The following is a 25,678-nucleotide window of genomic DNA, read 5'->3' as shown; positions in this document are numbered from 1 at the left end:
ACCCTGCGTTCCCTTTCCATGGTGGACATCTTGGAAAAGGATTTTCCTTCCTACACCGGGACACCGCAGAATCCTTTTTTTAGCACCCCGCGTTCCCCATTTGGGAATCTAGGGTGCTAGTGCCCTCATCCCCCATTACAGGGGCTGGAATGGGGGGAATAAAGGTCCAGAGACCTCGTTATCCACCCTCACTTCACTTGGGCTGATAACTTGGGCTGCCAGGCCAGTATCCAACGTTCCATCCCTGGAACGGGGGATAAACGCCACAATATTGCCATTAGCATAACACAAAATGCAAATGGGAATGTTGGAAAATCTTACTGAGTCTATGTACTTTACTGAAAAATATAAAGTAGATGGAGTCTATTTTTTTGGCAGGAGAGCTTAGATCGAAAGGTGGTGAGGGAAATGGGGGAAGATGCACCAAACACTAATATGGAGGGGCAGGTGGACAGGGGAAAATGTTGCGCGTGTAACACCAATGACATCAACAATGACATCAAAAATATGATTGATGACATCACTGATGACATCACATGTCTAGCCCCTTCTTTTTGGTTCACTGACAAATCTAAGCCAGGTGAGTTTATTCACTGACAGTCAAAAACTTAAAATTCAAAAGGTATTACATGTGTAGACGTTGCTATTCTCACATGTTCTTACAGTACTTTCCTAAAAATTTGATCACATCTTATGGTGCACATACATAGGGGGAGAAGCAGGCCTGAAACACAGCAATAATTTCTATGCGTAAAGATAATCATGTTGGTTATACACAGTGGCTCATGATACCGCCTTTTGTTTGCTTACTTTACTCTCCCTGTATAAGCCCCATATTTGTATACATTGTGGTCTCTTAATGTTTTGTGTGTAGTAGTTCAAGTATGTAGTAAGTGATGCATTATTACCTACTTAGTATATGTTTCACAGTACGCAAAAGTGTGATACAGAAGCATTCACTGTTTTACTATCCAACATGGGAAAATTAGAAATATTACATCTCTATGGTGTGTGCTGCAGCCAATGCCTATGTTTCTGTATGAAAAGGTTCCTGTACTAGAAACAACACTGCAATGCAATGTTCTTTGGAGCAATACATTGCATAATCAAGTATGTAGTTCATCATACAGCTCCAGATGACCCCTGACATTAACAACCCCTTGTAGGGACTTTTTTTCATTGAATATATATATATATATATATATATAATACAGAACTTGCTTTGTATTAAACAATATATGGCATACACAAGGAGGAAATTGTGCATATACATATTAATTACCAGTTGAGGGAAAAGGGAACACACAATGAGTGATATCCAGAAGCATAAATACAGCATTGTAAAGAAAAAACAGAAGAACTTGGATTCATTGGAAGGTTATAAAAATGGAGACAGGAACTCCTGATGCAGCAAAAAGAAGAAAGGGGGATGTTATTTGGTTCTTTACAAATGAACAAGGAAGGATTGAATACAGGGCAGGAATTATTTACTTACTGTGGGTTTGGAGATTGCCAGGAGGTGGCAGATATGTAGCTACCACTTGAAGGCTAGAAGAGCCTGCTTACTTTATCACCAACAGCTACCAAGAGCTGTGTTGGGCTCACCAAGCCAACTGGTGCCATAGAAACATACCTAAGCTAAATTAACTCTGGATGATTAGGAGTGTGTGTAAGGAAGCAGGAGGACACGTCTAGAAGACATTTGGACCTTTATGAATCATACACGAGGGTCAAAGGGTTATAGATAGCCTCCAGAACGGGGGTTAGTTGCACAGCGTGCTGGTGCTTAATGGGTGTTGTGTTTAGCTCTGACTCAGCACTTCGTTCGATCAATCCCATTTACAGCCATTCATTAAGCAGTGCTGGTCTAGGGATTGGGCACGCGGCCTAGACATCAGAACTAGCAGTTTCTAAAGCTCCTCGTTTCATGACAAGGTTAGCTCTTATGCATATAGTCTATTGCAAAATACATCATTGCATAATAAATCTACTATGTTCTGCAATTTTAGACATTATGGAAGACTAGCATGTACATGATGTATGCATCACACTCTGGTGTTCATGTAACGCAAGTCAAATCGTCCAACCTAATTGTGGCAAATATACCTGATGCACACTTGTGATTCTTTCTCTTTGTGTGGGACACACTGCCCCAAGTGCTCACCTCTCTGAATGTGCGCTCATAATATAGAGTAGAACAATATAGAGCCTCAGCATAGGCAGGCTTGGTCCGTACTAAGTCCAGTGAATCTCTCTAATAAAGAAGGTGAAACGCTGTTCGGATGGATCCAGAAAGGCTTAGTCAGGCTAGGGAATACATCACCACACCGCAGATGAACACTAACAAATGGCGAAATGTCACCTCCAGAGGCGAATGCTCGCTTCCCCAATGCAAAAGTATGCGCTCCCTACATCTAATGGTGCCAGGGCTACAGCACATCCAGGTCATATTGTATGTAAATAAGGGGGTGATAAATGCTCACCAAATGACAGGCATTATGTATACCAATCTCTTAAAATGACGATGAAAACTGCCTGCATACATGAAAACTTTCTCATGCTAATTATTTTCAACAATAGATAACAACAATTAAAAAGATGGGTATATGCTACATTCACAAGTAAGTAGCAACTAAACACACGATACACGAGTACAATAAGATCCAGTAATTATCAATTACAAGCACTGTTTTCGGTAAATAAAATACTGAAGTAAAATTTGAAGAACAACATACGAAACGGACATCACGTTTCACAAAAACAACGTAGTCCTTCCTCAAGCTTGTAAATAAAAAAAACAAACATTTGAGTGGAATTCAGATCTCTAACATCAGTAATGGAAACACATCGCACAACTGTTATATCGTGTGTGCTATAAAAGGTCAGACATACATAGACACATATGCCAAATGCTAACACTGTCCCAAAAAGGTGAAATAGTAACACAAAATGTATGATTGCTAACACAGCTTTCTACATACAATGGAGACACCAAATACATTGTTCCCAAAAGTCAAAAGTCTTGACTATATATACAGGTCAATAGTTCACATGAACCCTATGATTGATGCAGCAAACGTGTGTTTGAAATAGGGAGAATCAAATAACAACAGTACTGATACAGAATCATTTATTTTGTTTAGAGACACATTTAAACAATTACAAAACCTTGATAAAGCACTTTAGTGCGAAACATGAGTCAGCCTTCTTGGTAGTACATATAAGATTACAGAAAGTGAAAAATAGTCAACACTACTTTTGGGCATTAGAATACGATCATACACAACTTACTAGAAACACTAATGAATTGATATCATATGAACCTAGTAACACATGTTTGATGGAACAGTCAGGACCAGGTAATCCAAGTGCCAGAAGGAACATCTTTCTAACACTAAATACATGTCAGCAAAAAAAGGTTTTCACCCTTTCTACAAGACTCAAGGCATTTTTTGCAGTGACAAACACAAACCTCCCCCATCTTACCTTCCAAAATATGTGTCTTGGAATAAATGCTTCACTGAGTGAAGGCCTTTAATGTTTCTCTCCTTATATTTGGTCAAACCTGTGAGTTCTTGACTATACATTTGATTTTCACATCACAGAGTCACTTTATGGAAATGTGAGCAATTGGCCATACCATGGGAAGTCGCAGATAAGGAAAGAGCACTGGTGCTCAAGAAGTTGTTGTGTGCCCCTAGTCTCAGTCCTCATTGTGCCTCCCAAGAATGATATGGGCCTCCTTATGGCAGCCTGCAGCACCCTCCAAAACATGAGAAGTCAGAAATGAATGTGGAAGATCCACAGCTCTTATTTGATGCAGTTTGTATCTAGTCGCTTGCTTTTATTCTATGTCTAGGCTACACATTTTCCTACTAGGAACTCGATATATTTCTCCGCAGTAAACATGTCTGCATTGAGCCTTAGTTTGAAGGCAGGGACTGCTGGGATCATAAGGTACATGTATGTGATTTTTTAGTGCTGCATTTGTAAACGATTGCTTCAGAGCACTAAGGAAAACCAGTAGATCACTTAATTTTCTCCTTCCCTTGTTCTGTGCAAATTCTAAGCCTTGGAGGTTTTCTGACTGTCCCTTCTCTCTCGGCTGTTCTCTTGGCACTGGTGACATGGAATTGGAAGGGATAAACACAGTGTTTGCTGAAGTAGATCCAGAAATGGGAAATGATAAGCAAGTAACCTGTAAGCACAAGCCCCATACACTGGGCACATCCAAGCAAGGCTGGGGGAGGCACCCTGACTCTGCTGTTATAGTTCTGCCCACCCCCTCGTGTTAATACACGGGAGGAGGAGGAAAGCACCAGCCAACTGTCAGCAAATTAATCTGGTAATCCTCCTCTGAAATGGCAAACATTCCTCTAGCGCCGGAGTGCTTGTGGGGGGTGGGGAGTGTGCATTTAATTGCACGGCAACAGAACGGGGAGTTAAACAAGCAGATGCTTGCGTGCTTACGAATAGCTGCACGTGCTAAAGACGGATCCATTTAATCAGGGCCAGGGGGTTGCATAAGGTACTTGATATCACTGGCGTCAGCCTTCTCAAAGAGAAATGCCATTTGAAGCCCGAAGGAACTGGCAACATTTCAGCACTGGTATGCTGGGCAAGGGTTCAATCATGTGTCACGAGATCACAATAACACTCTCCTTTAGGTCCCTGGATAATATCTGATCTAGGTGTGCAGAGAAACAAATTGACAATTGTTCATGCTGATGTAGCGGGCCAGTCCCTTTATTGGTGGCTGGGGCGATGCTGACGCGGGCTGCTATGGCAGGGTCCTTTCGATTACTTATGAGCAGCTGTCCTACACCCAAGAAATATGCACTATCACAAGTAAAAGACCTAGGAATACTGGAGCAAAGACTTACCACAGAGGCTCTGGTCAGAACGTGGATGTTTACTGATATGCTAGTTTGCCATGAGAGCGCAGTTTAATTCCACCTGTGGGCAGTGTTGGAAGCTTCATTTATTTATTTCTTGTGCATTTGTAAGGCACTTATACAGCAAGTAAATTGTGTTTCAAAGTCGCCAAAAAGCAACAGCGAGGGAACATGCCAATGAAATGCAAATATAACAATTAAATATAGAGGCGGTCCTACTAGGCCTTGTGAGCATTCCGAACATGCAAGTGCAGAGAGAGAGAGAGAGAAGGGATAAGGGTGCACAGCACTGAGATTCCAGGCATGACACATGTTGGCTTTACTCCATGCTCCAGAAAATAGCCACAGAGAAGGGATGTTAAAAGAAGAAAAAAAAACAGTGTCACCTCTAAGGATAGGGTACCACTACCCTCCTGCCATGAGACCTTTTTTTCTTGATTCAAGCATAAACCGTGAAGTTTAAAAATGGGTCTCCTTAGATGTCAAATATTTTCAGTTGTTCCTTTTGTGGATGGGCAAGTGGTGGACGGAGGGCATGTTTTGCACTTCACTAAAGGCAGAAAGACCCATGACAGCTACCTCTGCCTTTCAATGTTACATGATTTCTTGGGGTAAAAAGGTCCCAGTTGCTTCCGGGTGTGGTAGCAACTTCCAACATTACAAAGAACAATATAGGGAGCTTGTATAGGCATCATTGTCCTAAGGCTGTGAACCAAACATTTTCACATTATAACCAAGATGCAGTCGTGTAAGATGATGAATGTTGCACCATTGTTGGCCTGGGGTTTATTTGGTGTCCTCACAACACTTATTCCAGGAAAGAATGGCAGAGCTAGAAGACCATTCCATCTCTTAAGCTCACATTGGAGCAAGCAGCAGTCTCATTCAGAGTCATATTGGCCTGACTAAAGGGATGTTGATAATTGCAAGAAATGCATTATTTATTTTAAGTGATGACTGGTGTAGTGCCAACCACAGTTACAGCCACTTCGCCCTGCCGCCTTTTGGACTGCTTGCCACTCAGGCTGTACTTTCTCAGTGTTGGTCAAATAACCTGCAGCATGCTACTGAACACAAGACATGGCTGCTGCCTACACCACAGGTTTCCAGTGCGGGGGACACATTTCAGGCATAATGTAATGATGTTAAGGGGAATTCTTTACCCCCAACAACACATGGGTTTCAAAGGTTTCATCCTGTTGAAAATAACCCCTAAACTTCGAACAATTAACGGGTCCTGGTGCGCACCTCAGCACTTTAGGACAGGGAAAAGGCAAATGGCCTGAGACAAGACCACCAAGTAACCGTAGCTCTGTCTTGTCCCAATTGGATAAAGCCAACTGTCCTGCATCCATGCCCAGACGTCCGTCTAGCTCAGCGATCTGCAACCTATGGATCCACACGTTTTCCACGGCAACTCTCGCGATCCCGCCTGAACCACCTGGAGAGCCAAAGGTTGCAGGCCTCAGGCCTAGCTGCTGGCACTGCTGACTGGCTGTGCAGTTCCAATAAAATCTGCTTGTTGTCGGCCTACATATGGCACAGTAGACAAGAACCCTAGATCAGCTGGGTGTAGATGTCAAAAGAAGCGCTGAACCCCGAGGTACTACACAGGTACAGGAGGGAAAGCGGCTGCCCATCTGGACACCTTGACCTCTATGTAAGAAAGGAGCAAAACCAGCACAGCACGCCCACTTCATCTCTATCATTGTGTCCAGGCCACCCAGGAGACTGGCGTGATCTATGGGGTCAAAAGACCACCATCACAGAACCAACAATATTAAAAATGTGGACAGCCTCTGTCGCCAAGTCATAATAACTTCTACTGCTCCCCATACATGTATGACGGCTGAGAGTGAAAGAGAGTGGACGCCTGAATACACTGATACTTAAGCAAAATAAACTCTACAACTGGTTTCCTTTTTAACTTTTCTATTTTTGTAATACACTACTTTTAAAATCCCAAATAAATCAACAACCTTGTTTGCATTATAAGAATTATTCATTATGGGTCATTTATCGTTATGCATGTGTTCATATTAGAAAAACAATAGACATGCGGTGTTTCATCTAGCAATGACAGGAACATGTGCCGTGTTTCTGGTGTCCCAGGAAAGGAGCAGAGTGGGGATTGCAGCTACAACCTCAGCTGTGCGGCCAAACATTCATATTGTTTGAAAAATGTCTGTTCAACACACAAGTCTAGTTCGTTTAAGAATACTTATTCAATCGCATGTCCAGCACCCCCCTTATGAGATTAAAAGAGCTATGCTCTTAGTGACACCATTCCACTCCAGGAGGTGTCCTAGAAACCGGGACTTAAAGAATAAAAAAAATGAAAACTTGCGGCAGTAGCAAGACCGCCATTGTTGTGGCAGGAGGACAAGTGCCACAAAGAGTCCTACTCTTTTAGTGCTGTGACCATCAACCACTAACACATTAACTTGCCAACCCTCGAGGACAAGGATTGCCATCTACCAGCGGGTGTAATCAGGGAAATTCAGGTTTCTTTCAGCATTCCAAGGAATCATCCGGACTGTGTCATCCCTTCGCGACTCATTGATTGGCGGTTATGGGTGGACATGCACAATCTTGGTTTGGGATCATTTATTTTAATGTGCATGACATATATTTTCAATGAATGACTACAATACACGCTAAGAAAGATAAATACTGCAGAAAATATAGATCAAAAGGTTTCTTCATGTCAGAGATCAGAAGAGGCATGACTTACGAAGCAAGTCATTGACATACTACATCTGATCCTAGATATTCATATGAATGCCTCCATAGGCAGATCCCTAGAACACATTACATAATCATATAAGAGAACACATCTCTCATCATGTCTCTGACATCCACAGAGCAAATCATTGGTACACAATGGAAGAGACGTGGAAACCCAGGACCCGGGAACTGGCTGCAAGAGATCTATGGATGGGCGCACATAGTGACATCACCAACAGAAGTGTGACACCATTATCTTTCCCAATTCCTAAAAACAGAAAAACACCACCAGGTGCAAGATGCTGAGAAGGAAATGAGAGGGAAGAGGTAAATCTTGATGACCTTTCAAACATATCTTTCTGGATATATAAAGATAGTTCCTGAGACTGTTGCCTTGAAAGGAAAAGAACAGCTGCCAGTGGGTTCCTGGTTGTGGCTGGAGATTAAGTGAACAGGCCAGGGACATGGGGGTCTCACGAGGGCATCCTGATCAACTTTGCAGAACATGGAGTGGCCAAGTTGATTAAACCATCTGGGGGGATTACGCCTACTGATTTAGCAGTGATTGTGTTAGTGACAGAAAGCCAGCGGAGTGAGTAGACATCAGGGTATGGGAGGAAATGCACACAGCCAGAGAAGAAAGTGGGCGGCGGCATGCTGCATTCTCTCTAGTTTCCAAATGAGGCCAAGTGGAAGCATATGGGAGTGGCTGTTGCTGTTGTCCAACCAAGATGAAGCTGAGGTATTGACAACAGTGACCCTATGAGGGAAAGAGGCAGTGAATAACATTCAGCCGGAAGCGCAGATTAAAGTAGTAGGTGCTACTGGTGTGGTGGATTCGGAAGGACTGAGACGGGGTGGGCCCATGGCCTATGTTCCCCTACAGGACAGAGTACCAGACATAGAGTCCAGAAAGGAGAGGACCACCTGTCAGCTTAACTCTAAAGAAATCAGGATTTTATCCTGAGCCCCCATTCGTGTAAGCTTGCTGGAATGCATCCAACTGTGAAGGACTTCCATCCAGCTAAAAAAGAAGGCAGCAATTGAAAGGGCGGGATTATCCAGGAGGAGGAGGACTTGCAGGATAATGGATTTAGAAAAGATAGAGTGTGGGGAAGTCCACAGCCCAGAAGCTCCAAGGTAGGGATTCCTTGGGTTGAGGTCATGCAAAATGCATCCTTGACATACTCAGCACCACCTAGCACCACTCTTAGGGCGGAGGCCAGCTTTCTGGACATCAAGAAGGATGTGGGATTCAAAGCAATGCTGCACTGGGAGGTAACCACTCCCTCAAGCAGGTTAAGATTTAAAAACATGATGTCCTAATGCTTATATCGTTGTCATTCATCTCCATGTTAAGCATGCTCCTCCTTGTCGAACATGATTCTGGGGATTAAGTTGTTATTGTACATATTAGTTTGAGAAAGAAAAAAATGGCCACATTTATAGAAACAAACTGACAGATTACCACAATTTGCAATATCTCAACAATTTCTTAATTTGACAAAAGAATAATCAGAGTTGGTACAACATGTAGATCGCACAATGCGTTAGTAAATCTACACAATGAGGATTATGCAGTTATCCCAATTGAAAGAACCCATGCAGGGCAGGTCTGTCTGAGCGCTGTATCCCTTTAGGAAATCGCCTAATAGAGACTGTCACAAGATGCTCTTTTGGGGCTCTGAGGCTTGCCTCCTGGAAGTGACTATGGCAGACGTTGGATCTGAAGGCTGGAATTCCAGAGACCATCACAGTCATTTGGGGTGGGTGGGAGTGATAGGGAGAGAAGAGAGGCTGTAGATGTCCTTGTGAACACAAAGAAATCTATCAATACAAAGATTTCCACCAGCTGAGCTGGCTGCTTATAACTGCTTCATCCAGGCGCCTTGCCTTTTCCATGTTGCTATCCCACAGGGGTCACCAACCTGGGGCTCTCCAAAGGTTTTGTACTTCGACTCCCTTGAGGCCTCAACTTTTAATATGCTGGCTGGGGCTGATGTGAGTTGCAGGTCAAAGCATCTTGAGAGCCAATGTTTTCAGACCTATGCTCTAGCTAATTCTTTATTTAATAGCAAAGCACTGGACTAAGTACAACCAAAATCAATAGAGGGATTCAGAGATTCACGTAATGTCTAACTGACAAACTTATGCTGAAGTGACAAAGGGCATGTGAGTCATCTGGACTACACCGTCAGAACATCAAAGCTGCAACACACATCTTGAATCAATGACATTCGAGGACACAACAAGGGGCTGAAGGGGGTTTTAAATTGATACTGAAACCCTGGTGTTCAATTTACAAAGTGAGAAAGCCAGTGTTCTTGAAGCGATCAGTCAAACAAAAGTGGAACCAATATAAAAGGCTGTGTGACTGCATCCAGAAGTGGATTGTGGTACCAGCTAGCTCTGCCTCTAGTGCCACGTGGACGAGTTAAGAAGGGTTTGGTTTTTGATCATGCTCAGGGCTCCTGAAAGTTGCTCCACTTGACTGAATGGACTGCACTACTATTTCATCAATAAATGCATTAACCACCAATTTCAGTTGGACCTTTTCCCCTCATCCCACACCAGGTTATCCCTATGAAAATGGGTTGCAATGACCAACTGCCTGCTATCTTTTTTGGGCATTTCTACATTTATCTTTAAAACAAACAAAGTTCCTATCGTCAAATAGGAACTCCCGTCCCCTGCACGCCAATTGTTATTGGAAATCAAAATTCCAAACAACATTCAAATAGCTTAAGTAATTCAAATCAGTTTTGTCTTTAGGTAACCAATTTTTGTTGTGACAATTGTTTTCAAAAACATTCAAGGATACATACAATCAAGAATGTTTTTAATCAAGAATCAAAATAGGAGTTCAATTCACTCAATAGTATCAAATTATATTAATCATGAGCGCTACGCGTTTTGAGAGTGAACCTCTCTTCTTCAGGAGCAATACATCATATTTTTCACAGAATAATTTCAGTGAGAATGCTTTAGACAAAAAAAATTGAAGTTTCTTTTGACAAAGGAATTTTTGACAAAAATATTTTAGCAATTCAATGGCTGCCTATTTTACATTTAATATAGACATGATTGCATTTTTCAACTAAATTGCCTTGTGTGTCTTCAAAAAGATCATTTGACTGTGGGGTAATGGAAACATCATCTCGTGGCAGAATTCTCTGAGAATCTTGGGATAATATTAATAAATAATATTAGTATTGTGTAACTCATTGGGAGTTCTGCTGTTAGTCAGATAAGATGTTGTAAGTACCTGTATGATGATACAGCATGTAACAAGGGAATTTAGATATCCAGACGCTTGATCGTGCAAAATCTTGTCGTATAAAGGTATATAAATTCGATACATATGTTTCTCTTGTTTACTAAGTGTTAAGCTCAACATATTATCACCATTTATGTGAATCGACTGTTCTATGCACTCACCTATTTGCCAGTGTGCTTTATCTGGTACAGTCAACGTTCTTCTCGTGTCTGTATCTGTTCTTTCATTGGATTTAACATCACGTTGTCCAAGTTTTGAAAATCACTTATCTTTTTGTATTCCATTTTCTAAAGAATGACAATCTGTGTCAGTCAGTGATCATTTCTAGATGTTATTCGCTATCTTGTTAATGTTGTATGAGCGAAGCTTACCTCTGCTCCTGCATGCACTAGCCGTTGGTACTTCTTTCCAATTCCAGTCAGTGAAAAGCAATTCATTCGCGCATGATTCCTAAAGTAGTCATGTGATGTTGATCACATGTCTACACAGATTTTGGGAATGGTAGTTTCTCTATATGAAATGTCGCGCGGTAGTCGCCTTAGTAGTTCCTAAAGTAGTCATGTGATGTTAATCACATGGTTACACGGGGTTATGGGAATCGTAGTTTCTCTTTGTAAATTGGCGCAAAAGAGATTACGTGACCATGTCATAGATTTAAATTGCTAAATTCTATTCCACTCAAAACAATTCACTAATGATTGTCCTGTTAAATGGTCAAGTGATATTATTCATGTAACTACACAAAATTTTCACCATAATTCCTTATGCTGCTTTATTGCTTAATTAAAATGACTCACGTGATCTGAATCACGTTACTACACAGAATTCTGGGAAACGTAGTGCCTCTGATTGTGAGGGCTATTTCGTTACATATATCTTTACTCACATCTCTATTGCTGTCGTTATATTTGTTCTGAGATCTTGTCTACACAGAAACTTATATACTGTGCACATAAGGGCATACATAGCAACCACTCTTGGCAAAGATACAGTTCAAATAACAATATCCATATTTAGGTATGAAATGTCCCATATAGTATTCCGTAGTTCTGTTTTCTAAAACTATAATTTACAAATGACATCCTAGACCTGAGACACTAATCTGGAAAAGGAGCGCAAACTGCATTTTGAAGCGCACTATTAGAAACGATCTGACGGCCTAACATACGTTGATTTGGTAGATCTGTTTCCACCTGTTTCTACTACCAACCCCACTGCCATCTATCGGTTTCTGTGCTGAAGCATGATGCCATCTAGTGGCAGGTGTTCATTTCTCATTTTGCCCTTGCACCAATCCTGGTGAAGGAAGCATCTGAAACTGTTGTTGGTGGAAAGGGGCCATCCTCAGTCCTTTCCACGCATCTCTAGGGATGTTCACAATGTAAACATTTAGGGTCTGATTCATGGAATTTTTTGCACAGTTCAAAGTGAGTTTGCACTGCAGAAAAGTGACTTTGCAATGCCGACACAAACCCTGATTCACGGAACTGTGCAAAGGGTATTTTTGCAGCGCAAAATCAGTGCACAGTCCTTTTTGCAGTACAAAATGAACTTTGCACTGGCTTTGCACTGCAAAAATACACTTTGCACAGTTCCATGAATTAGGGTTTGTGTGGGCAGTGCAAAGTCACTTTTCAGCAGTGCAAAGTCACTTTGAACCATGCAACAAATTCCATGAATCGGGCCCTTAATGTGTATTATGCACCCAGGAGTTTTTGAATGACATAATAACTTCATGGAGGACTTACATTTCACATTTGAGGACATGGAGTGCTCTTTGCGTGGAAGATCGCTAGTACTGTTTGCTAGTATGTCCTGCTAGCAGGCAACAGAGGGCCCAACTTTTAGATATATTGTCGGTCAAGGAGCTTTTAACCTCAGATTCAAATGTTATGTCTAATCTTATTGGCGACTGGGAGGTCCAAGTGGCACAATTGGTGGCTGGCTTCTTGAATGTAGCCTGGAAGACCAAACCCAAAAGCAGGAGGCTGGATAAGCCCGCCGACCTGTCATTGGTGGAGCGCTGTGAGTGCTATTTAATAATGTGTGTCTGGATTTTATTTTGGTTGTTAAGTGCTCTAGCTGGCTCAGCTGCCTCTGAGGCAAAATCTTAGGCACATTGGACTGTTTTTATCTGTAATGATGTTGTTGATTTTGTAGTGTATTTCATCTGTTTGTTCTTGTTTCGTTTTTCTTAGAGCTGAAAGTGCTAGATAGATGCAACTTTACTCACAGGTGTGTTGGATTTCCGACCACAATGCATGGAGAGTAGAGCAGCAAAGCCCACGTGCTACAGCCCACCAATGGCCTCATTAAATGAACGCTGGCAATGGTAAAAACATCCAGGGCCTGGTTTACAAAGCATTTTTCAATGGGGGCGCATCCCATTGCAAATAAAACCCTTGTGAATCAGCCCCCAATATTTTAACCACCCCCTATCTTGAAAACACCACCTAATTATCAGATCAGATTGCATTTTATATGTTTCGCACAGAGAACATTGAAAGTACATTATGTGATAAATAACCCATAGTTACCAAGTGCAGTAAATATCCCATTGGTTCCCAACTCTTAATTAGGTGTCTTAAAAAAACTAGACAGAGGTTCCGAAAGCCACATTTTTACTCTTGCAACTATACTCATACTGATGGCCGAAATGTTGTGCAGCTTCACACTTGCAGGGTGAGCCCCCTGGTGGGAGTACACTCAGTCTATAGTTGTAGCCATGTTAATGTTAATGTTAAAGGATATTTATACTGTGCACTATCACCACCGAAGTAGTCGCCTTGCGCTATGGCGCTCCTGAAAGAAAGGTGGGTAGGTTAGTGCGCATTAGTAGGACAAAGTTTGGAGAAAGAGCAAGGGAGCTGTGATGTACTGTTGGCAGCTTCAGTTCGGTTAACACCGTTCGCTGAGCTTTTTGGTGTGATATCCGGTTGGAGTCCGTCGTGTGCTGTTAAGTAAGGCTCTGTGTGGTGTGTTTTCTTTTGCTGTGTAGTAAAGTGTGTGCAGGTTGCTGTGGTTTAAGAGGTATAGTTGTGTTTAGTTAGGGTTTGAGAGGTGTATGAGGAGGGGAGAGGTTTTAGTGGGTTGGTTATTATCATTGTTGTCTGGAGAAACGCACTCTCATTGTGTGTCTTTTGATATTCAGACAAATATCTTCCTTATAGTGATCTAGTTTCAGCATGACAAGGCTGTCTCTCATCTCTCTGTTCATATGTTGTGCTAGTTAATCTCTACAACTCTATCTTTGTTGTTTCTCAGGCCAGCGTCTACATCCCAGTCTGTGACTGATGCAAACTGGTCTCTGTGGATCTATCTAGTTGTGACTTATGCCCATACCGATAGCTCTGTCTGTGTGCGACCCAGTTCAGTTCAGTCCTTACCAGCATGCCTGGATTGACACAAGTGAATCACAATACCTATGTCTCAGATGATTTTCATTTGTGTGTTTTTTAATCGTTTAGGAAGTCAGTACATCTCCAGGAATACGGCTAGGATTTCGTCTATGTCAGTTTAGTGCATTCCGTCTTCTACTTACTAGCTTGGGTGTGTGGTTCTTAGTCTGGCGCTAGTGGTCTCATTTTGGCTGGCGGGTTAGCTTATGTGGAGGGGTTGGTTTGAGGATAGTTATCTTGTGAATGGAGTAGTGTGGATGCGCAATTACGTTGCATTGGAGTTTACACATGGTTCATGTTGTCATGTGTGTCATGGGGATGCTTGGTAGTGGGTAAGGTTGATAGTTGTACCTATTGTTTGTGTCAGCCTTGTTAGCTATTGTTCTGTCCTGAATGGATTGTTGCTTGTGGTCGGTTCTGCCTTGCATTGTCTCTTTAGTTCTGGCAGGTGGTCCCCCTCTCTGTCGGTTCTAAGTGTTATCTGTACCATCAAGGGTTCTGTCAACTGGTTCTCTTTGCATTTTCGCTTTTATTGTTTCAGTTGTTTCTGTCTGGTTCCGAGGTCTTGAACAGCCAGGTTTTTCGTCGTTTTCTGAATTTTTGGTGGTCTTTGGTGTTTCTTATTTCCTTCAGGAGGTTGTTCCAGGTTTTTTGCCGCCAGGTGCTTGTCTCCATTTTTTCAAAACACCCTTATTTTCAACATTCTTTTTAAACAACCTTTACTCCCGAAATCAAGGAGTCGGTAAAAAAATGACAACACCCTGATGCATGACATTTTGTAACCTGCACAAGACAACCAGATATTTGTGTATTACCCTACTTGTCTTCACATCACAGAATTTTCACACACGCATCCTCTAAATAAAATGTGCAAGTGTGTATGCATGATTACCTCTGTGTTTTCATGTCAACTTAGACACAACACAGACTAGCTAGAGAAAAGTCAGGCCTATATGGTGCAGGCATTTACTGTTGCATATACACACAATGAGGGGCTTTGGGGTGCCAATGACCCCTTCCCAGTGAGCTGTGAATTGTTAGGGAAAGGGGACATCAGCACTCTCCATTTCGCACGTGTCTGCCCCAGCCCAGTAATAAAAGACAAGACTTAAAAGAAACATGCAAAGAAAACAACCCTTTAGCAGGATTTCACAGAGGCAAACCTCCTTTGCCACTTTAAAAAAACACCCTCTTCGTTGTTTTCAGGAACTAGGATGCATATCACAGAGCAGTTTAAGTGTCCCCACTAGGGGTGAGCCGATTGCTTGATCGGAAAGCTGCATGGGAGCAGCAGCACAGCAGACAATTGCGAAAAGAGGCGCCCTGCCATGCAGTATTTATTGCAGCACTAAATTGTAAGTGCCTCTGAGTTATGGCGCCAACTGCCATAATGTTTACGTATGTGCCTGGCAGGGAATCGATACATTTTTGGAAAGTGATAAATCATCTTTGAGTAAAGAGGATGGATTTTCATCGGCATTTTCCGAGCAGCTGACAGCACATGTTGAACGGCTACTGGGGGGGAGGGCAGTGGGGTAGGTGGTGGCTATGGAGAGTTCACAATATCACCTGAAGACAAAAGACTGAAAACATGACCGAGCCGAGATTGGCAGACAAGGAGGATACGTTATTCTCTTCACTCATGAGGCTTTCCAGGCGCAGAATAAAAACAACTGTGTGACGTTTTCTTAAAACTACTGCCCGTTAGATTAGCATTCAGCATTTAGGAGGGCCCCAGACCTGCACTTTTGGCAAGTGTCATGCTAAGTAACTCTCCCTCAGAGGACAGGTGACGCGACAGATACTGGACTGATGTAAGCAGGATGTTCCTAGCATGCGAATCTGGCAGGCACATTGGTAGAAGTGGACCAAAAAAAGTGGTGGAACTGTGACCCGGGCGGGCATAATCAGTGGAGGCAAGAGGCAGTGACTGTTCCCCAGTGATATGATTACCCAATGATGACTGAAACTTTCATGCAAGCGTTGTCAATAAAATGGCGTGGTTTTTATTCCACATTACATAATTGTAAAAAAACGTATTTTGTACACTATCACAAAATCCACAATACGTAAACAACTGTACACTTCTGAGCACAAGGTCCAGGGTTGTGCCCCTGCCCCTTGCCGCCATCTTGTTCCCTCAAAGTCATAGGCCACGCTTGTTAGGGTGACCAGATTTTCAAAACAAAAAAACGGGACGGCCAACAACATAAAAGAGGGACTACCCCATCGCAGCCCACCAATTACCAACCCTCCCCCAACATGACCCCACAACCACCCCCACCACATTTCTCCTTTCTATAAACTGTATATCATTTGTGCAGTTTTGTCTGTGAATCGTAGCATGTTAATTCAAAACGAGCGTTAGCTCTAATTGATATTACATGGCTTGCTGTACAATAATTTCCAAGCTAGTCTCTGTGGCACAGTCAGTAAGTATTCTGACTTGTACCTGAAAGATTGGGGGTTCAAGCCAAACCTCCAACTTCAAAATTCTGAAAGTGTTGGGAAAAATAATTACGGTTTTAATTACCATAGCCCCCCAAACATGCAAACCCCAGACAGGGTTTCAAAAATGAAAAAAACTCCTGGGACGGAGGGTGATTTCCCCGGACTTCCCGGGAAAACCTGGACGTTTGGTCACCCTAACGTTTGTTGCCCTGTTCTCCCCTTCTTCCCCTTTTCTCGGGTTGGTGGGATCTGGGAAAAGAAAGTCTTCCGCGTACACAGAATAACTGTGGTGCTCTGTCCGGAGTACACAAGGAACTGTTTTCTCCCTCCCTCGCGCCTGCCTTTATACCTAGTTTGGCCCTAGGCCATGCATTTGTTGTGGGCGGGGCTTTTGTTAGCACCCGGACGGCTGGCGTTGACAATTGTTAGCATCTGGTTTTGCTCCTTTTGTTCGGCTCTTCCTGTTCTGCGGGCGAGGCACTTGCTAGTGCCTTAACACCCCTGCATGCATATCTCGTATGCGAATGTAAGCGGCAGGGGGAGCAGTGCTTGGCAGCCTCCTGCTATGCATGCTGCTGGTGGCATGCATTATGTTCCACTGTCACCTGGCCCCTCTGATTACTCGCCCCTGCTTTTTTAGCTGCGGGGGTGCCCCCCTCCGCAGCACTGGCCACAACGTGCAGCACATGTTCATAGGGTCGCAGCCATGCTGCTTGACAGTCAATTGAGTTGAAACAGATTTTCAGTTTAGCTATAACTGCTATTGGGTGGTAAAGCGGAGAAATGTGCTTTTGACTTCACAAAGAACAGTTCCGGAATGGTGAAAATGGGTGAAAAAAGTAGTCCACTGTTAACAGTAGAAAATAAAAGTTGTGGAACTCTGCTCCCGAACGTTCCTGCTCACTTTGACCACTGGGCAGGCAGAGTGTAAGAGGAGATATTCACAATGAAATGATGTGTGTCCGAGTCAGATCGCATCCACGGTGTGTGTGGGCAGGGCCGGCCTTAAGGGCAGCAGCGCCCTGGGCGAATACGCGCCCCCCCTCGCCCACCGCGCCCCCCTGGTTAACAGGGGGTGGGGCAGAAGGGGCGGGGGTAGAAGGGGGCGGGGCCACTTTTTTTGGGGGGGGGGTTTTGTGTTTGTTTTTTTTTACCTCCTCGCTTCGGCAAGGAGGATAAACAGGGCGCGCTAGCACCCCATTGCAATTGAATGAGCCCGCCACAGCAGGTTCATTCAATAGCAATGAGGTGCCTGCCACGCCTTCTGCCACCACGCCAGCTCGAGGGAGCCCTTGAAAGACTCCCCGGAGCTTGCATGGTGTGGGGCTAATGATGCCTTTTCTTGTGAAAAGTGCCCGCAGCAGAGGGGCGCATTTAAATGCACCCCCCGCCGCGGGCACATTATACAGTAAAAGGCCACCTGCTGCACCTTCTCCTACAACGCCAGCTCGGGGGAGCCCTTGAAAGACTCCTCCGAGCTCTGGCGTGGCGGGGGTAAAAGGCTTTGTGTGTGGGGATCACCGGGCCTTGTAGTGCAGCGCTGGGGATCTCTGTGTCCGTCCCATGATGGCCAGTAAATGAGCCACGTATTAGAGAGGGATGGTTTCGAGCCGTCATGATGATACACTGGCAAAGAGCGTATGGTTTGTTCTCCAAACTTCGCTGATGAGGCGAGAATACACAAGTAGCTTCCAGAATGAACCTTCACGCCCCGAGGGCCCGGCGTGTGTGCCTGTGAATTAATATGCATGTCTGGTGAGATGCTCATTCCCACATGCGTAAACTTCAAATATTGATAACCATAATCAGATCCTAATCCGTGTGCGGCATAGCAAATGGACTAAGATGCTGGCGAACAATATGTAAAAAGAACTATGCATGTTGTTCCCTAAAGTCATGCGTTTGGAAGCCTCCCACCGGAAGTGTGGACATGTGCAAGCACCTGCATGGTGCGTGGTGGTGCGCCCCGCAGAGTGCTCTATGCGGGCTTAATGAGAGCCACATTACCAGTGTATGCAAAACATGCATGCACTGCTCCGTGCCGCTCACAATAGGGCCCTCTGTTCCCTTGCCATGTGGCAGCAGGTCCCAGGAAGCACGGAGTGTCTCGAAACCTGCCGCGTCCGGCCCCACGCTTCAACCTGCTGTTTATGCCCGCATCAAATGAAAAAGGAGGGCGGGCCTCTCCATTTGACCCGCTATTGGCGGCCCATCAGATTACCAAGAAGTAACCCTCATAGGCAGCGCTGTCATTGGGCCGGATCTGGCCAGAAATGTCCCCCCAGCTCTGGCACGCCAATCATGGGAAACCGGCGTGCACTCTCCATTTATTTAAAATGCTGGGGTGCTTTGGTGTTTTACACTATGTCTGGGTCGGGCTCGCACTATGGTCGCTAGGTTCAGAGGTGAGACACCTCCCCGCAAGGAGCCCTGGGAAATGCCTTGTCAACCGTGCACTGTACAGCAGATAGTGATGTGCATTGCTTTTTCAGTTCAAAGGGTGTGCGTGCACGTTGTCAACGTTGCTGACATTACACAAAATTGGGCCACTTTTTAAGTGTTCATGATTTATACTCGGGGGGAGGAGGGGGGCTGAGAGGCAAATGTTTATGGGGGTGACTAAAATAACCACCCTACACCCCACTGCCCTAACTGGACCTTACCCAACTCCCCCCCCCCCCCACGTTAGGTGGGATCCCACAGTCCCAGTTTAAAAAGAAAAGTCAGTTTGCACCATTGCTCCTGTATCTTACACTACATCTGTTTACATGCAGGCCCACGGCGCCTGAGAGTATACGCCTCCAGCGGGACACTTGCTCCCCTGAGTGTTGTCGCTACTACAGCGCCCTTTCCCTCTGCGACACGCTGCATGCCGAGGAGCCTGCGCGTGGTTGTATGTTTGAAAGTCAACCGGCCACCTTGCTCGTGCATGGGAACACCAAACAGTGCCTGCATGCCGAGACGGTTCTTTCAGGCAATGTTTCTTCCGCGCAGGAAATGCTCCATCGTACAACCTGTGGAAGGAAGCGGTACATTATCACAAGGCTCACCTACCTCTCCGAAAACTGAAGCATCGCTTGATCTTCCGGTAAGTTCCCTTGGGGATCAGCGGGGCCGAGGACAGGGTGCTGACGGCGCGGACCCCGGCATTCTTATCTTCCAGCATCATAGCGCTGCGCGGCTGGCGTCGAGGCGCGCGCTCCCGCCGGCAGCCACATCTGGATGCCTGGACACAGTCGCTCCGTTTTCAGCCCCTCCGCCAAAGAATTCAACGCACTCCTTCTCTTGGTTTAGAAAGACGCTGCCCGGTTGCAGTAGCGCCCTGCGTTTCCGTGTCCGTTAAGAGATGCTCTCATTTCTGGGTTCAATGTATTGGCGGAGAAATCACATGTAACAAGCGAGGAGATGCCCGGGCGGCTTCTGCGGTGGATGCGGGGGAGCAGCAAATGCACACACACACACACACACAGCCGCTCCACAATCCCCAGGGCTGAACGCGACCTTTCAAAAAGATGCATTCGGTCCGTATCGCGCCGACCCCACTGGTGTGGGCGGGAGGCACAAGGGCTCCGTTTCTGGCTGCTCAGAGGGCACCCTGCTGGAGCCACACTCCCGGACGCAAAGCAGCTCCCACCTCACCTCAGCTGGAGCCAACCATGTCTCCTCCCTCGGCGAAAAGGGCGCGCGTGGCAGGGGCGCTGTCCTCGCCCGTCACTTAGGAGCCCAAGGGGTCATAAAGACGGGTGCCAGCGAGGGGCTCTGCGCGGAGAATGCCCCTTTCAGGCAGGCGCTGTGGGGGGAGGGGAGCTGCCACACGCACTTCTCCCCTCTGCCTGTGCTGGCGGGGCACTGGGCAGATGTGCCCGGCGCAGGCACGCCACTGAATCCTCTCTGCTCCCTGAACCCTCCCCCTGCCGTTCACCCCGTGCCGGCCCCCGCTCAGGCATCCGTTTCTCCTGCGCGCCCTCTCCCGTCCCGCGTCCTTCTATGTGCGTGGTAGTGTTTGTTGAGCCTTCTTTTCCGCACCTGTCAAACGACGTCACGTTTCCATGTAGCCCTTTACCCGCAACCATGCTCCATGCCGTGCCAGCAGCGCCTTTGTCGCGCATTGTCCCTCCCCTCTGTTGTGCCACTTTCACTATCACGCTCTTACACGTCAGCCCTTTCTCTCCCTCCGGCCCCCTGTGCCACTCTGTCTCTGTGGGCTGCCACAGTCTCTCAGTCTACACCGTGGCACTCTGCCTCCAGTATCATATTAAACAGTTCCCGTCTCGCGCACGCCGGCCTTTCTGACAGGCACCCTCCTTCACCTGGCATCCCCCCAGCTCTCTCCTCTCACACCCTCGCTTTCCCGAGCCACCCTACAGTACGGCCACCGCTCCAGGTGCTGCCCTTCTCCCTTTTCCAGCGGCAGTTGAGCAAGGTCCGCTACTGGTAAAGAAGAAACACGCCGGCAAAGGCACGCTTTCTTTCCACTTTGAGTTGCCTTCAAGCAGACATAAACTGTGCCGGCTTACCATCATCCAGCAATTATCAAATCCCGTACGTATTTTTAGAGGAGGTTTTAGGGGGTTGATGGGGGGGGGAGGGTGTGAGGAGACCATCGTCACAGCACTCTTGTAAAAGCACGCCTTTTTCTTCACAGCTCCACTTTTTTTTTTAGAACGACACGCCAAATGTATCCTTTAAAGCATGTCACATTTCCTTTGCTAAGTTATCTTTCGTTTTTGGAGGCTCAGGGGACCCGCTGAGCAAATGCCATGCCCGCTCGGCCACCTTTTGGGTGCGGGTCGGCCCTCCCCATTCTTTCGGCCTGCTGGAAAGCTGGCTGCCCTGCTCGGAGCGCCCCAACCTACCCTCTGCGGAGCTGAACAAACATAAGTGCTATCGTGCGGTTAATGATTCATGCAACCGCCTGCTCCCAGACCGAGGCTGCTCCGGGATGGCATTCCTGCCATGCACAGCCGCTCTTCACCCGTGACTGCTTACCCTTGCAGCCGACCTGCGGACGCGCGCGCGCGCACACACACAGACACACGCACACCAGTGGAAGCATGACACGGCTGCCGCTCATGTGGAAAAACACAGCCCCCTTCCAGGAGGCATTTTCCTTTTCGTTTTTCCTACCGCAATCTCTCTCTCTCTCTCTTCAAAACGGAGACTGTTGTTAGGCAACGGAAAGCTTATCGAAATGCGGGGTCAGCGTGGCATCGAAAGCTTCATGGCCCAGCTACAGAGGGCACTGTGCCAAAGAAAGGCACGTTTCGCATGCGGCTAAGCGATGCACATGTGCGAAGTGCACAATGCAGACAGGAAGCAGCAACGTACAGGCACAGTGCAAACATTCATTGCAGCCAGTGGCCCCTTGCCATGAGCAACACCTCGCGCATTCCTGGTTTTGCACTTTGCTTACTGGATAGATGCCAACATTATCCATTTCCATTCAGGAAATGCTAGTTGTGTCTAGGTTTTGACTTTGCAGTCCCAAAATGAAAAGTCAGAACCAGGACTGGAAACTGCTCCCAAATGGAATGGATAATGTTGGCATGTATCATTGCTGGGACTGGCAGACCCATACGTTTAATGGTAAACTTTAAACTATGATTCCCAGTCTGCAATGTGCAAAATCAGGACTGACTGAACGTGCCGTACATGGCTTGGGCGGCTAGAGTGATCCTGGATTTCAAACTAAAAGAGCACGTCACAGCAGCTTTAAAATCCCTTCCGTGGCTCCCTTCAAGTGGCCTAATCACTTTCAAAACCCCCTGTGCCACTCAGTGCCCCGTTTGCAAAATAAGCCCTTCATTCTGCCAAATAATTGAAAAGCACCAACTGACCAGGGACCCCAGGTCATCAAACACGATGACAATAACCCTCAGTACCTTTAGAAGAAGAACAGGTTGCAAAACCCTGGCACACAATGTTGCTGCCATTCGGAAAATGAGGAAATCATTCCGGAGGCAGAACACACCCACACATTTGTTTTTTTCCTGCAAGCTTTCCCAGACTAAGTTGTGGGTCCTGCTTGCCCGAGTAAGCCAAATACGTATTACCCTCTTCTCTTCTAAGCTCCTACATGCCCCACTGCTTGAATGGGCCATGACAGAACACCATCTGGCAAGTGTGTGAAACACCTGGCTTTTTTGATTGCTATTAATAAATAAAATGATGTGGGTAAATCTGTTTCTGAAAGGGAGACCTAATAATCGGGCCCCCTTAATTAAATCCCAAAAGCATAGTCCATCCATGCACCTTTCATGCCCCAGTTGCCTGACATCTTCAGACTCTGCTCCCTGTTGGCAGAAAACATGTTCAAAGGTCAAATGTGCATTCCTGACAGCTGCAGGAACACCAAATCCCTGCAGATAGATATAGCATTTTAACTTCTGGCAACTCTGAATTAAAATATAATAATTGTTGCCTTATCCGTCCGATGGCATGGTAATCCCCAAAAATAAAACATAACCAGTGATGGAATGGTGACTGCTATGAGCACACAATTATGAAAACCACCCCAATTTGATATCATGGAAGTTTCAACCCTGTGAGTCCAGGTCAGTGTTGTTAAGGCAATGTATATTCATGGCTAGTGTGGCTGTCTCCGCTACTCCCTGTGAGACAATAGCAATGTTGCTGTCTTCCATTGATTCCCACGGAGGAAGGGTAACACTTCCCCTCAGGGAACAGGGGGTCTCACCAGGAGATCTCCTGAGAACCCTCCTTCAAAGAGGAACACACATAACAAAGGTCAGTCTCACACTACAGGGGGGTTTTGATGTCAGAAGGCAGGGGACGGAAAGGAGGACTTGAAAAAGGGTTTAAACCATCTTGCTTTTCTGTTTGGCTGTTAACTTCCTTCCCTCTCCATTTCCTAACGGACAATGTCATCTGGGTATGATATAATAAGGCAAAGGTCACTTGTTACAGCTACAGAGATTGGGTCCCTTACAGCAGGCTTGCTTTTGTCCAATCTCAAGTGACAATCTGCCTTTGCAAGGACGGGGTCTCTCAATTCTTCTTTGTATCACCTCTGGACTTTCAAGAAGACAACAATAACTTACTCGACTGCTGATGGGAACAGTCAATGTCTAAGTCCTCTGACATGAATGTGAAGGCAGAAAGCTTCCAAGGCAGAAAGGGAGCTCTGTTCCCTAACCATCTCTTTGGAACAGAGGGGGTGAATTTCTGAGGACCAAGGCCTGCCTCAGTGGGCTGGAACCAGGCTCCTGACCAGAGGTGAAGGAACTCCTGCAAGTACCAGCCAAGATCCTTGGAATAGGAGTGCAGAGCAAGAAAGACTACCTATGTCCTTTGAGCCCTTGGATTAGGTATCTCACCAACCAGAAAGCACAGGAGCAGTCAGAATCCTGTTTGCACAGCTTTGAACAGCATTTGAACCACATTCAATGCTCTTCTAAGAAGCACAGGGCATGCAGTGCTGACTTTGGCACTTCACAACTTCGAACTGCTCTCCTGAATCTTCTAATCGGCTTGATGCCACATCGCAACAGCAGTGCTGATCCCCACCTCATCTCGAAGACCGGCTCACCACTGTAGATGCCCTCGACTTACCACTTCTTTGAGCACCGCATCAAACCAACAGGACATCACCATAACCAGACTCAAACACCAATTCGAACCGCTGGAAACCATCATGTCAAACTGACTCAACCGCAGATTCGAATCTGTTGGACACTTCAAACCACAACTCATCGAATGCTGATTTGAATCACAGAGAGCTCCATCTCGAGGCAGACTCAATGCTGATGCACCACATTTCAATGAGACTCACTGCATTTCAAACCCAGCAGAACCACAAAGAAAGAACACAGAAGCCTAGTTTGAAGCTTTTGAAATCACTGAAGAGAAAGAACAAGTTACTGTTAAGAGGCCTTTTGCTGTGGTCCACCTTTTGGGACTGTACTCACTGATAAGACCCCTTTTCAATTATTTTCATGAAAGACATATCCTTTAAACAGGAACATTGCTGCAAATGCTTTCCTGATCACCCCATCTCAACTACCCAGTGAGAAATTATGTACCAGATCTTCATTTTATTTGTTCTTCTCACACAGGTGAGTTTTTGTTTGTGTTTTTAGTGATTTGCATTCTGATTGTGTAATAGATATTAATTAAAAAATAATTAAATTAGAACCTTGGTTGGACATTCTTTTATTTTGGAGTTTTGTTCTATTGCTGGTCTGGTTTCTACTGTTATCACTACACACCCCTCCTGAGAGTACAGCCTGCCCTCTGCCCGTGTTACCACAAAAGCTGAAGGGGAAATTCCCACTAAGCTGCATCTGTTTTACCTTTATGATTGGGATCACTTCTGTTTTAGTAGTAGTGTGGGGCTGAGTAGGAGGTTTAGCGCCAACACATCCATGTACTCCTGGAGAGCAGTAGTCATTTCGTCACATGGGCCCCTGAAGAAGTGTATGTCACCTTAGAGCGAGTAAGGTCTAGTAGAGCACTGGTCGCCCTTGCACTTATTATCTCTTGTGTGCGCTTCCGTGCAGAGGCATTGCTGGGGTTGGGTGGGGGGGGGGCTATAGTCCCGGATCTTTTGGTTGTAGCCCCGGATAGAAGCTCAGTGGCAACAGGGCTACAACCAAAAGGCTAGCTAGCCCGAGTCCTGACAGTCCCAACATTAGCTTACATCTTTTCCAGACCTAGCAACACCCCTGCTTGTACCCATCCTCTGTAAGGTTCTGGTGTGTCCCCTTAGACCCCCGCCCCTCTCCTGGGAGGGATAAAAAGTGATCTTTGTTGCAGGGGACGACTTACAAATTACCAACAGATTAATAAACGGGTCCATGTGGCCGATATAGAGGGCCATATGCAATGGCGCAAAAGACACATTCATTTGAAAGTAACAGGATTGACACCATCATCGGATACATTGGGCCTCATTACGAGTTTGGAGGCAG

General features: G+C 45.6%; 1 protein-coding gene across 8 annotated transcripts in view; it reads right to left on the bottom strand.

Moving 5' to 3' along the window:
* The window catches only part of ARHGAP24 (Rho GTPase activating protein 24), a 1,622,143-nt gene that overhangs the window by 132,679 nt on the left and 1,463,786 nt on the right, over positions 1 to 25,678 (bottom strand). The window contains exon 1 of one of the 8 annotated variants that reach the window (XM_069630411.1): positions 19,803 to 20,753. The exons of the other annotated variants lie outside the window; for them this stretch is intronic. Within the exon in view, the coding sequence (XP_069486512.1) occupies positions 19,803 to 19,917 (115 nt within the window). The 5' untranslated portion in view covers positions 19,918 to 20,753. Of the gene's footprint in view, positions 1 to 19,802; positions 20,754 to 25,678 lie in introns of those variants that run through there. 8 annotated transcript variants of the gene reach the window in all.

The sequence above is a fragment of the Ambystoma mexicanum genome, chromosome 6q, assembly GCF_040938575.1.
Source record: "Ambystoma mexicanum isolate Mex_15411 chromosome 6q, UKY_AmexF1_1, whole genome shotgun sequence".
NCBI classification, from domain to species: Eukaryota; Metazoa; Chordata; class Amphibia; order Caudata; family Ambystomatidae; genus Ambystoma; species Ambystoma mexicanum.
Note: the sequence above shows the minus strand (reverse complement) of the source record. Positions and strands in the feature narration are given on the sequence as shown.